This window comes from Semicossyphus pulcher, unplaced genomic scaffold (assembly GCF_022749685.1).
Source record: "Semicossyphus pulcher isolate SPU_LCO1_2020_fin unplaced genomic scaffold, fSemPul1.0.p SCAF_12, whole genome shotgun sequence".
Taxonomy (NCBI): domain Eukaryota; kingdom Metazoa; phylum Chordata; class Actinopteri; order Labriformes; family Labridae; genus Semicossyphus; species Semicossyphus pulcher.
The window spans coordinates 3,284,352-3,297,053 of record NW_027211626.1 but is presented as its reverse complement, the minus strand read 5'-3'; the positions used below and the strand labels follow the sequence as shown (position 1 = coordinate 3,297,053).

Here is a 12,702-nt window from a genome sequence, read left to right as displayed (position 1 = left end):
ACATCAGTGCAAAACTAACTTACATATTGATGGACGCACACACGATAAAAAGAGTCCGTTGGCGATCACTGATGTCTCCGTAGTAGGTGCAGTAAACAAGTCCGGGCATGTCTCCCTCACTGCCGTGTATCGGGGGGGAGACTTGGTGTTCTCTGCGATTAGGTGGAAAAAAACATGCCCAATATATCGGTATCGAAATCGGCAAAAAGGGTTGAAAAATATCAGCATATCGGATATCGGCAAAATATCCAATAACGTGCATCCCTAACACAAACCTTAATTTGTAGATAAGAGTTTGCCGACTTTCTGAATAGATATAAACATGCTTGTGGTGTCTTCAGTGATTTTACACATTTCCTGTCCTATCTGCTGTTACAGACTGGAGTTGGAAGATTTGGAAATGAAGCACAATTCTGCTATCAAGCAGTTAATGAGGGAATTCAACACCCAAATGGCTCTGAAGGAGAAGGAGCTCGATACATCAGTGAAGGAGGCCATTGGTGAGGCTCCAACATTTACAGCGATGTTGTAAATTACGAGATGTAAAAACATTTCTCCTTTGATGTGTTGAATTGACTACAGTCTACTTATGTGTTAGGCGTTCACACAACTGCCTTAAAATAGAAAATAAAGTGATTAACTATCATGTACAACAGTAGGACGGAATAACTACATGGAAACATAAAGCATTTTTTAATCTTGACACAGGCTGGAACAAAATTAAGGCATCATTACATTTGGAAACAGTGCGTCTGAATTGCCATGTTTCCTTGTTTCCTCTGTGGTTGAATCCTGTTACATTCCAGATGGGATGTGACTGAGTGGTTTGGAATATGACTTTGGTTATATTTTTTATGGCCTCCTTTCCCTTTCCCCGACACAGCCAAGGCCCAGAGTGTTGAAGCCGAGCTCATCAGCAGCCATCGAGACGAAGCCAGTCAGCTGAGGAAGCTGATCGCCCAGAAGGAGGACGATTTGCACAGAACTGTTCAGAAATATGAGGAGGTAATACAGGTAAAAAGATGAAACACTCTTTCCTTTTATCAGGCCCCATTTTACACATTTACCACAGAAAGGCAATGAACCCTACCCACCATTTGGAAGCTTTCAAACCAACCACCTGTCAGATAAACTTTCCCTGTTATTGATACCAACAATCATGTTCCAAGTTCATTCATCTGAATTGTTTTGTTTGGATCAGCACGTTACCTATAGTGACAGATGTTTGGCATTTGAACTATTTATCCTTCAACTTTAACAATTTCAATCATTTAACAAACAGTTTAAGCTATCAGTGCTATTTGAAGTGCTATTTTATTAATTGATTAAGTTAACTATTAAATCTGTAGCTGTCTTTAAACTGTTTAATTTTATAAAAAATGTTGACATCACTTTAACCTATCCACTAGCTTCAGCTATTGCATGGCCATTATTTAAGCTAGTAAACTATTTCAACTGTGTATCCAGTATGATTCTTTTAAAATCATTTATACATAACCTTTGGCTAACTTTTACAACATTTTTATATTACATTATTTTTATAGCTACCTTTTAATTTTTGTGTTACCTTTTTCTACATTTGCTCCATCACTTTATGCTAACTGTTGAGCACTTTCCACTACTTTAAGCTATTAAAACAACTATTCTCATAGTGTTAGCGTATATTTAGCTTCTTTCAATCGTATATCAATTACTTTCAGCTAACCATTTCAACTGTTTTTAGTTTTACCTGTCTCTTAACTTTCTATTTGTTAACTGTTTTAACCTTTTAACCGTCACTTAAACTTCAGTGTAAAACCTGGAATATAATTCACACGGGAATTTAAAAACGCAGTCTGTTTTTGGGGGCATCGCAAAGTGAAAAAGGGTTATTTATTATACTATGTTGATATTTCTATTGTAATGAAATAATAAATTCCACTGCTCCGCTATCTTTCCACATGTCATTTGGCAACCCTGTCCCTGGGGAAATCACTGACTAACAGTCGTGATCATCACTCGGTGCCTGCTGAATGATAAATATTTGGAAATCAGTCAAATGCTTCTTTTGAAACAGTCTGAGGCTTGTCCAAAATGTCTCCTTTAATGTGCCCCAACATAATTAAGAGCTGACAGAGTGATTTGACCGACATACTTGAGTCGTGATGCTGAGATGAAACATAGGAAGTGACTCAGCCATTGTTTCTTTTTTTGTTTGTTTCAGAGTCGAGAGGAGGAGATGGGAGACAGAGTGTGGCAGGTCCAGAAAGAACTGGAGGAGCTGCAGGGAAGGAGCCAGGGCACTCCTGAGGTACAGACACTTCTGACCGAGCCTTCATGCACACCATGTCATCAAACATCTGTGTCACAAATGGTTCATAGATTACAGACATTTTTCCGTAGACACATATGTAGAAACTCATACCTGCTGCTATTAAAGTCCATTATATTCCAGACGGGAGGTTTAGATTAGATTTATGTGGTGATTCTGTTGAAATCATAAGTCACTCCACAATAGCTGAATGAAATCACTTCTTTTCAGCTCCCTCTCGTCCTCCTCTGGGGAAAGACCGGAGTCTGATAGAAACATTACTAGATTTGAATGACAGCCTAATCCAGATGCATTTTTCTCCGTCAGATATCTTTATTATTTAAAAGTTCACATCCGGGTTAACAGCCTGAACACTTATTTGTTATCTTTCCTTTTGTCTCGCTTCGTAATTGAAGGATTCCGTCGAAGAGCTCAGGGACAATTTGCTCACATACTTTGCTCTGATCAGTCTCTCGCCTCGGCCGTGTGGCTGCTCTCCAAAGCGCGTCGGATCCTGTGAAGCTCGTTTGAATCACTCAGGAATGTTCTCCTTGGGAAACAGAGATTGTGAGGCAGCAGCCAGCCTCCATCCCTGTTCTCAATTATCATCATATGAGGTGATTCTAGCTAGGCCTCAGATTTATACTCACATGCAAGATGTGCATGCTGGAGAGGGGCCAGAAAGACAAAGTACTCTGGAGAGACATTTTACCCAGGTGTTGAGGTGCCATGAGACCCCCGCGCTGTTTCTTCTACCTTTACACTGTGTCCATATGCACACGAACACAAAGAGTTACGCTGCTCTCGGCTGCATTTTTCCCCAGTGAGGTAATAATTTTATGGGTGGATTGTATGGGCTTATGCTCGGGGAGGCCTTTCCTCAGCACGGGCCTCACGAATCATTCCTCATTCAGACACTGGGTCAGTGTCCCCCCCATAGAGACCGCAGAGCAGCACTCTGTGAGAAGTACGAGTCCAGTTTAGACTGTTTGTCCAGACTCAACAAACAGTCCTTTAATCTTACTGTGTGATTGAAACATGAAGCGGATGGTATTACAAAGTTTTGTTATTGTCAAAAAATACCTTGAAAAGACCAAAAGCAGCAGTCTGATTGAATCTTTGGAAATTGTCTTCTCAAGCACCTCGATGCTGTTTGATGGTAGAATAATACACATTTATACAACAGTTACTTCCAATTAAAAAATTTTATTGAACAAGAGGCATTCAAGAGGCTGATATCGAGTATAACAGCACTGTTACTTTAACTACATGCATCACTCTGCTTCAGGTGTTCTGATTATCCTTAATCGACATTACAGCAGCTATCTTTGTCTAAATTAATATACCTGATGCCTCCTAAACACAGATTCCACTAAAGCAACTTTCAGACTCTTATTTAACCAGTTACACGATAAAAGGAAATGTGTGTATGATCAATGTAGGAAATACAAAAGAGCTGGAGGAAAATATCTAATGTACTTGTTAGCGATAAAGCTGCTTATAAAACTGATGTACAAATAATATTGCACTTGAGGTCGTGCTGTTCTACCAAATATCAACACAGCTGTGTTTTCTTCAGCCTCATGACTATGACGTGAGCAGTTTACAGCCGTGCTGATTAGGGCTGCCATTAATTACTATTTTTCTATCGATTCATCTATCGGCTATTTTACCGATTAGGCGGTTAATCTAAACAATTAGATTTCTTCAATTATTACACAATTATTCAAACGTTATTGTTTTTATAGCATTCCTAACACAAGGAAGTGTGCTCAACATAATGGCAAAAGTAAAGTAACTACTGATGGAAGCCCTACATGTGAGAAATGCAACGCGCATGACCGCACACACACGCACACACACACACACACGCACTCACACACACACACAGTCAATCGACTTAAAATACCAGTAAGCCCAACACTCACAGTGGTTTTGCCTTTTCTGGCAGTCCATCATCCAGAATAGCGCTTGTGTGTTTTCTCTTCAGGTGCTTGTGCTGCTGTGGTATGCCAGTGGAGCTTTGCACAGGTTACACACCACCTTTGTGTTTGGTGATAATTTGAAGTACTCTCAAACATTCGAAGCCTTGGGCCTTTGGAAACTTTAATTCTGAACAGAGTCGGACTCTGACTCTGACTCTGCTGCTGCCGCTGCCGTTTTTAAAACTGCGGTGCCTTGAATGGATCTGCTTAACCAACCAATAACTCGGGCCAAAAACGACGACGTCATGACGCAGAAAACAAACAATGAAAAACCTTGCAACAATTAAAAACGCATTTTCACCGTCTTGTTTTTGGTCTTATATTTAAAGTTAAAATGTAAAAAACTTTTTTTTTTTGGACTGTTTGTTTATACTCTTATTTAAATGGTTGCTACACATATCTCTGTTTAAAATGCTAACATACAGTGTTTTCTCTTTCTTCGTATTTATTTAGGAACAGATGACCCCAGAGGAACTGCAGGTATGTTTGCTTCATTCTCAGTTTCTATGGTGTTAGCACAATACAACTGTAGAGCAACTCTTTGATTAAAAACAGATGCATTATTAAAAGGCTTGTACTGTTGTTTGTCCACTGTAAACCATCCTGTTCTCACTGACAGTCATGTTCTGCCCTCCTCTCCCTCAGGCTCAGCTGGCCGAGAAGACGACCTTGCTGAGCGAGGCTCGGCTGAAGGAGCAGGGCTTTGTTGAGAGAGTGAGTGTCGGGCTGCCTGTGTGTGCTCTTTGCGGGGACAAGTGAACAACAAATCCCATGCAGTGTATTCCCAGGAAGATGTGGCCTCCAGCGAGCGAGCAGCAGCTCTCCTGCTGAATCAACTTAATTACACAGCACATCTGTTTACATTTGGTTTAACCCTATAAACAATCAGAGCAACGCCTCCCACAGCTTTTCTCACACACATCGTCATTCTCGCAAACATCCCCCAAGGATGATCAACAAAATGTGCTGATGTCCCATGCAACAATTAGGCTAATGCATAGAATTAACCCACAGGGGTCAAGTAGCTTTATTTAATAATTAATCTGTGCATGCTTGTGTGTTTCTCCACGCTAGATTCACTCGCTTGAGGACAAGATTAAATGTTTCCACCGGAGCACTGTTGTAACTCATCTGGGGAGCACGTTCAAAGGTAATGTTGACGCCATGAATCACTTAGTTCTGCCTCTTGAGCCAATTTCCTTTTAGATGAGCACAGCAAAAACGCCACGCAGAATGCTCTAACACAGCACAATGTCCAACATGAACCACACACTCCTACAGTATAACCAAGGATGCCTAACTTATTATTGTGACAGGGGATTTTTAAAGATAACATTACGATATATTGTGTTGACATATGAATTTTATAGCTATCGTCCCGAGAGCCTCGCTGCTGTGTAGGATGTCGGTGTTTTGAAACACTGTGAGTAATCTGCCAGCCCCAGAATCTCTTTACGGATCAGAGATGCAGATCCAGAGTAGTGTGTCATGCTGTGTGGGCGTTGAACTCTGCTTTGTAGGAGTTTTTTGCCTCCTAAGCTGGATTTCTAGGCTTGCTGGTTAGCGTGAGAGTTGTGGTTATAATTAGGGTTTGGTTAAGGTCAGAGTGAGGGTTAAGGGTTATAACCACGGTGGTTGTGGTCGTGGTATGCCTTTAGAAAAGACTGTAAGTCAATGCACAAATCTCCAGCTTATCATGAACCGCTGTGTGAAAGAGGGAGAGTCGAGGTCTTTAGGGGTACAAGCCATACAGTGTATAAAAAGATGGACAGCATGACAGCTCCTTAAAAGTGAAGCCAAAGCCTCTCTATCGCCCCCTGCTGACTGGCTGCAGTATAGCTCATAAAGCCCGCCTCCTCCATGTTAACAGATGGGACATGAGTCAAACTATAACATCAAAATACACATCAAATACATTTTTCTCAAACATGGTTTCTGTCATTATAGTTAGTTCTTATCATGCTGATTTATGTCCAAGGGTTCATTTTTCTGACAAGTTTTCTTTTAATTAGTTATTTGATGCTATAAAAAGGGGGTGTGGCCTCATGATTGACAGCTCTGTTGACAAATCAGGCTCCTGCTGCCGGTCGGTTCCGGATTAGCAGAGTAGAGGAGGAACGGCGAGAGGAGACGTAACTAAAACAATCACTACTGTCATTGAAGTTCCCATAGCTGTGAACGTCTGCTTCAGACCAACACAAAGAAGCTGTTCTGCTGTTAAATTCGCAGACGTGCGGGATCCTTGCTGTTTTTCTCTGGCACCAAAACGATGTTACCAATGCGAGATGGCAGCGCCCGCCAGGGGGGCTATTTTGGCATCAATGTCGTACAATAAGAACAGATGGAGACGCGACATCCATCTATATATACAGTCATTGGTACAAAATTACAAATCTGATCCCTAATGAACACGGGAAATGTTTTCCAGGACCTTATTGGTCTCATATAGGATCTTATAAGTTTTAAAAACATATATACTTAATATATAAGTATATTAACCCATTTCAACCGAGTTATGAAAGACCAAACCTGATGCAGGACTACTTCCTGCTGCTGCTGCTCAACGCAGTAATCTGATCCCATGTGCGCTAAATCATCCTGCAAGTTACATACACAGAGCTTATATCCACTCAGGTATAACATATAATGATAAACAGACCTTGGCCCTGTAGTAATGCAACGAGACCTGACCCGGAAATAAATGACCGTAATAATATATCGCCCTGAACCTGTACAGGTCACGAGCCGGGTCTCAGGTCCTAGGGTTAGGGGGGGACCCGTGAGGACCTCTAAGGGAGAGTGTGCAGAGAGATGGAGCAGATTGAGTGATTTCTACCCCTCTCTCTCCTCTCCTCTCCTCCCTGCTGGTGTAATAAAGAGAATCTGCTGTCAGAGGGGGGGCGGAGAGGGAGCCATGCTTGGATTTAATGGGTTTTGCAGATTGTGGTCTTGACGTGTCCTGCAGCACAGACTTTTACTTCTCACTGCTCTACTTTAAATACAAAATCTATAGTAGTTTAATAATGATGACAGAGCCTTCTTCTCAGCCTATTTAAATCACCTACGTGTGGTTTCAGGTTGAAGGAGTAATCAGAGGGCGTTTGATATCTGGTTTCCTGTCTGCTCTCTGACCGATGGGATTGAAGGCTCAGCTGGGGCAGCATGGGGTCATCAGGACAAAGGCTATGGGATTTATTGTTGACCTTTTACTTCATGCAATAGATCAAAGAGTTGTTTGCACCTCTCTATCACCCTTTTCCTGCAATCAGACCGTCTCTCTCTCTTAGTTCCTAAATGATTATTCCAGATAAGCAGAGAGCAAGTGGGTGTTGTTCCGTATTAAAGACCTGATGGGATATTACAGCGGTAGACAAACTAAGTGTTTCCAGCCCTGTAAAAGTTTTCCCATTCATAGTTTTTAGCGGGATGACGGTGTTATGGCTGTAGGCAGGGAATTAAAACGTTTCACACTTTAACAGTATTAATGTGCTCACGCTGAGCCTCGACAGTCTTTCCTGGGCTCATAGCTGCTGCGAACTCATTTGAACCGCAATCACATGCGCTTCAGTCCAGAGAGGCGTCAATGAGAGAGAGAGAGGCTGCTCTATTTATAACGGTCACTTTGTCGATAAGATATTTGAATATGACTCGACTCTGCACTGTCGTGTGACTGACCAGCCTGTTTGTCTTTGCAGATCCTGGTTTCACTGATTCATTCTCAGAAGCCACTGAGATGGAGTACCTGAGGAAGGTGCTGTTCGAGTACATGATGGGACGGGAAACAAAAGTATGATTTTACATTATTTTACACACATTTAGAGCTCCTATTCACCAGTTTTGTGAATGTCAGATATGAATATACATATTTAATTTCACTAGCGCGTTACAGTAGGTCTGGGCTACGCAGACTGAGTCGGCGTCTCTATGTGTACCTGCTCTTTTGGTCACATAGGTGCAACAATCGCAGAAAGTGAATATAGATCAGAGGGTGTGGTGTTAATTGAATTAAAATTAAGCCAGCTGAGCCAATCACTGTGAGGCAGGTTATGATACACCCCTCTAATGTCAGCTGTACATCGTTGTACTCTAACGTGGCACTTCCCCCATCAGAGGATGCAGATTATATCTCTCCTTCTGTCCTCTGGTGTCTGCAGGGTTTTGATGAAGCGAAGGATCATTTTCTATTAATCAGCTGTGAACACTTAAAGAATCCATCCATGCATTTTCTATACCGCTTATCCTATTCATGGTAGCTGGAGTCTATCCCAGCTGTCATTGGGCGAGAGGCGGGGTTACACCCTGGACTGATCGCCAGTCAATCACAGGGCTGACACACAGAGACGGACAGCTCTCATTCACACCTATGAGCAATTTAGTTTCACCAATGAACCTAACGAGCATGGGACTGTGGGAGGGAGCCTGAGTACGCGGAGGGAGCCATCGCATGCACGGGGAGAACATGCAAACTCCACACAGAAAGGCCAGCTACGGCTGAACTGGGGTTCGAACCTTCTAGCTGAGAGTCGACAGCGATAACCACTGCACCACCGTGCAGCCACTTAAAGAAACCCTGCTGTTAATATATTGACTAATGCACACAGATTGACCACATTAAACATCATATTTATGCCATTCTAAACCATTTATTTGTTTTAGAGTGTTTAGTTAAAATTGTTTCTTTACCTTTAATGCATTGTTCTGTCATTTCTGCACGTGTACAGCAGAGGGGCAGCAGAGTGGGGTTGCACCTGAAACACATGTTTTTAAGACCTCTATTCTCACTGCACTGGTTATTGCATCGCCTTGAAAATAGGGCCCTATGACTTTATCATTCTTCCTTTGACAAAGGCTGACAGGTTGGAATTTATTAATACATCAAAAAAATTATTAAAAAACACTTTCCAGAAATAAATACCAAAGTCAGTCCATCCCATTATTATCATAATTTTACTTCATTTTCAAATTATGATAATAATGGGATGGACTGACTTTGGTATTTATTTCTGGGAAGTGTTTTTTAATAATTTGACTTCATTTTTTGATGTATTAATAAATTCCAACCTGTCAGCCTTTGTCAAAGGAAGAATGATAAAGTCATAGGGCCCTATTTTCAAGGCGATGCAATAACCAGTACAGTGAAACACTTTCCAGAAATGAATACCAAAGTCAGTCCATCCCATTATTATCAGGGAACCCAATGACCTCCATCTGCCACACAAGTCGTGGGAGCATTCAGTCCACCATACAAACGTCATGTTGTGTCCAGCCTTCTTGGGTCAAATTAACACTGATCTCTGTAATTAACAGTGCTGTTGACATGGTCCTAAAGCCAGTGGGATTTTCCCAGCTCCTCAGCAAACAGTTAGTCTTTATGGCAGCGCTGCAGACCTCCGCAGTGTGGAGGATGTCCCCCAGGCTGCCTGCTAGCACATGCAGCTTGCATGACGCAGATTTGCCATTTAAAGACATGCTGGCCTTGTTTAGTGTTAGCTGAGCGGTTAGGGTTCCTGCACAGCAGCCCTGTTTCTGATTATCCCCTGTGTTTATGGGGGGATACATGCACCCTTGCAGAAAGGCCTGGAGTTGATCTATTTCTCTTTTTTGGTCTTGTTGGGTTTTAATTGTTTCAGACGCTCCCAGAAGCTCCATCTGAGTGGATCATTGTGTCAAAGGCACGGGGTTCTGGTGTTTGTGGAAGGGATATTGAAAATTTGTTCAAGCAACATAAAAATAAAACACATTAAAAAGAAGTCTTTGAAACAGGACACCAAATTATCCACTGGTTCATGATAACTTAAAACAGATCAAAAACAGCTGATCTGTGGTAACCTGTAGACACACAGTGCAGGAGAATGTTTGGGTTGCTCGGCAACAAAAGTCTAGTTTCAGTTCAGTTGAGGAACTAGTTGAGTTGGTGGAGCAAAAAATGATAACAAAGTAAACTACCATGAAATGCTGATTTCTCACTGCACATGGACATTGAATGCTGCCCATGTGTGCAAAGGAGAATCTACACGTTATTTAATACATTTACGCTGCTACTCGTTATTTCGGCTGCTGCAGCAGTGTAGAACAATGTGAGATCAGCACTGACACAAACATCAGGAACAGTAAGTAAAATAACAGTAAAAGATGTCCTCAGATGTTTAAACAATATTGCAGAACTCAGAGGATCAAAGGATAATATATCAATATAAAAGAAGTCAGTTTGGTGACGTAAATGACTTCATGCACGGGGGGAAGGTCAGATAATTGGTCAAACTTGCAGAAAAGTTGCAGGAATTGCTTGAATTTGCTTGAATTTGCAGGAACGCAACTTTGCTACTTCCTGTAGGGACTGACTGTCACATCCCTCAACTCCTTCTCTAAATCTATAAAACACTTCTAACTCTCTGCTGATATAATGTGGAGCAGTGGTTAAGTCAGTGTTATACTACATGTGTGTTTATGTTCTATGCCTACAGTATGTGCTCTGTTTGTATTTATCTGCCTCTGTATGTTTGTGACGCGTTTCTGCTGATGTACTTTGTGCTCTTGTATGTTTTCTTTTATGTGCCACCAACCTCCCAGGGACTACAGATGAAAACTGGCTACATTCTGAACATTTGCATGACGTGCATTGTCCCCTCTTAAATAAAACACACATGAACATAAACATTTGTTCTTCTTCTGCAGACGATGGCCAAAGTGATAACCTCCATGCTCAAGTTTCCTCCAGACCAAGCGCAAAAGGTTTTGGACAACGAGGACTCAAAAGCAGTTGTAAGCATTTGTTTACCTGATGGAGGATATTTACAACTTATTTTATTCATTTTGAGCACCTGGTTGTTTAAATTAACTTCCTTTGTGTCCCTCCACAGCCTTGGTTACGATGAGTGTCTGATATTTCGGGTATTTTTGGATGAAAATCTGCTGCTGCTACTGCTGCTGAAGGGGAAGACTGCCATGGATTTTATGAAACCCTTCTCTCTGCATTTCTTGTCATGTTATGCATTTGTGAGTGTGTGTGTGTGTGTGTGTGTTTGAGCACCAATGGGGCATAATGAGTGGTGTGTGTGTGTTTGTGGTGCAGTATGTGTGACTCTGTCTAAAGGTATGAGGGAATTATGCCAGAAACACGAATCTTCCATGAATCCAGTTTGTTAATTTAAACGTTTTAGATTAAGTTAAATTGATTCTTGTTATTTTAGACTGTTGATACGGATTGGCTTGTGCAATAAATAATATCATTATCACGTGTTGATGCTGACAGGTCAGTTGATTTATAGGTTTCTGTGTTGTGCTGTTGTCTGAATCACTTCCTGTGTAAAAGTGTAAACGACCCTTTAACTGTGCACTCGCACCACATTAACATGTTCTGGCCTCTGGACCTCGTGTGTGTGTGTGTGTGTAACACTGCTTTTCTATGCTTTATATTTGTCACTGATGTTGACATAGAAACACAAAAACACACAAACTGTAAATTGTATTATGGTAATTAAAACTGTACTATAAAGTGCACTATATGACTTGCTATACATTTTCAGAATAACAGATTAAATCTTATTTACAGAACACCCTTTGTCCCTCTTTCCTCCTGATTGTCACGCTCTATCTTATGTGGTGAGTCCAATACCTTGCTTTGCATTATTTAGCCTGACCGAGGATACAGTCTGATAACATCCTTTTTAGACAGACTCGAGGAATGCAGACATCAAAACAAATTTGTGTTGTAAAGATCCTGTTAATAGTTGGTCACATACCGACCCTTTACTTACCTTTGTTTCACCTTTTATTTCTTCCCTCTACAACAAAAATCTGGTTTAACATAAAAGACTGAGAATCGGAATAAACTTTATTAGTCAAATATGTCGACACTCGTGACAAATTTGACTGATTCTCTATTGCTCACAATATACAGTGCAGTGATTGTGTTATTTACATGCTTTTAAATATTTAAGACACGTAAACATAAAACCAAAACAACAGGTAAACTTTGTCACTTAAAATCCCCTTCAGACCTTGGTTGATTTTTGAAGTTGTAAGAGTAATTATTCATGTCGAATTTGGAGTTTTTAACCGAAAAAGAACCAAAAAACAAGTATTTATTTATCAGGAATTAATGTGTATAAATAAGTTACATATTGATCACAGAGAAACTTTTAACATTCAGCAGATGAATCTGAAAAATGCAAGATTCATAACAAGCAAAACACATTCTTGTGTAGATACAAAGTTGGTCACAAATTTACATTACATACAAACGCTGCCAAGAGCTAAACAATGTTTTTGTAGAGTGTTTACAGCTGAAATTGTTAGTACTTGGATTGTGGTTAAATTTCAACTGAAGATTTATACACCTTTTTTAGGTTATATTGCAACTGAAAGAGAATGCTTTCAAAACCTAGGAGTCAGAACCCCGCAATAATAATAATAATAATTATCATT

General features: G+C 40.8%; 1 protein-coding gene across 2 annotated transcripts in view; it reads left to right on the top strand.

The window, feature by feature from the left end:
- Positions 1-11,831, top strand: part of golga4 (golgin A4) — a 28,427-nt gene extending 16,596 nt beyond the window's left edge. The window contains exons 16-24 of one of the 2 annotated variants that reach the window (XM_069658071.1): positions 379-500; positions 884-1,005; positions 2,204-2,290; positions 4,729-4,755; positions 4,921-4,989; positions 5,350-5,425; positions 7,971-8,062; positions 10,951-11,037; positions 11,136-11,831. In XM_069658071.1, the coding sequence (XP_069514172.1) occupies positions 379-500; positions 884-1,005; positions 2,204-2,290; positions 4,729-4,755; positions 4,921-4,989; positions 5,350-5,425; positions 7,971-8,062; positions 10,951-11,037; positions 11,136-11,150 (697 nt within the window). In that variant the 3' untranslated portion in view covers positions 11,151-11,831. Of the gene's footprint in view, positions 1-378; positions 501-883; positions 1,015-2,203; positions 2,291-4,728; positions 4,756-4,920; positions 4,990-5,349; positions 5,426-7,970; positions 8,063-10,950; positions 11,038-11,135 lie in introns of both variants that reach the window. The other variant, XM_069658069.1, reaches the window with a different exon arrangement.
- The last annotated feature ends 871 nt before the right edge of the window (positions 11,832-12,702 follow it).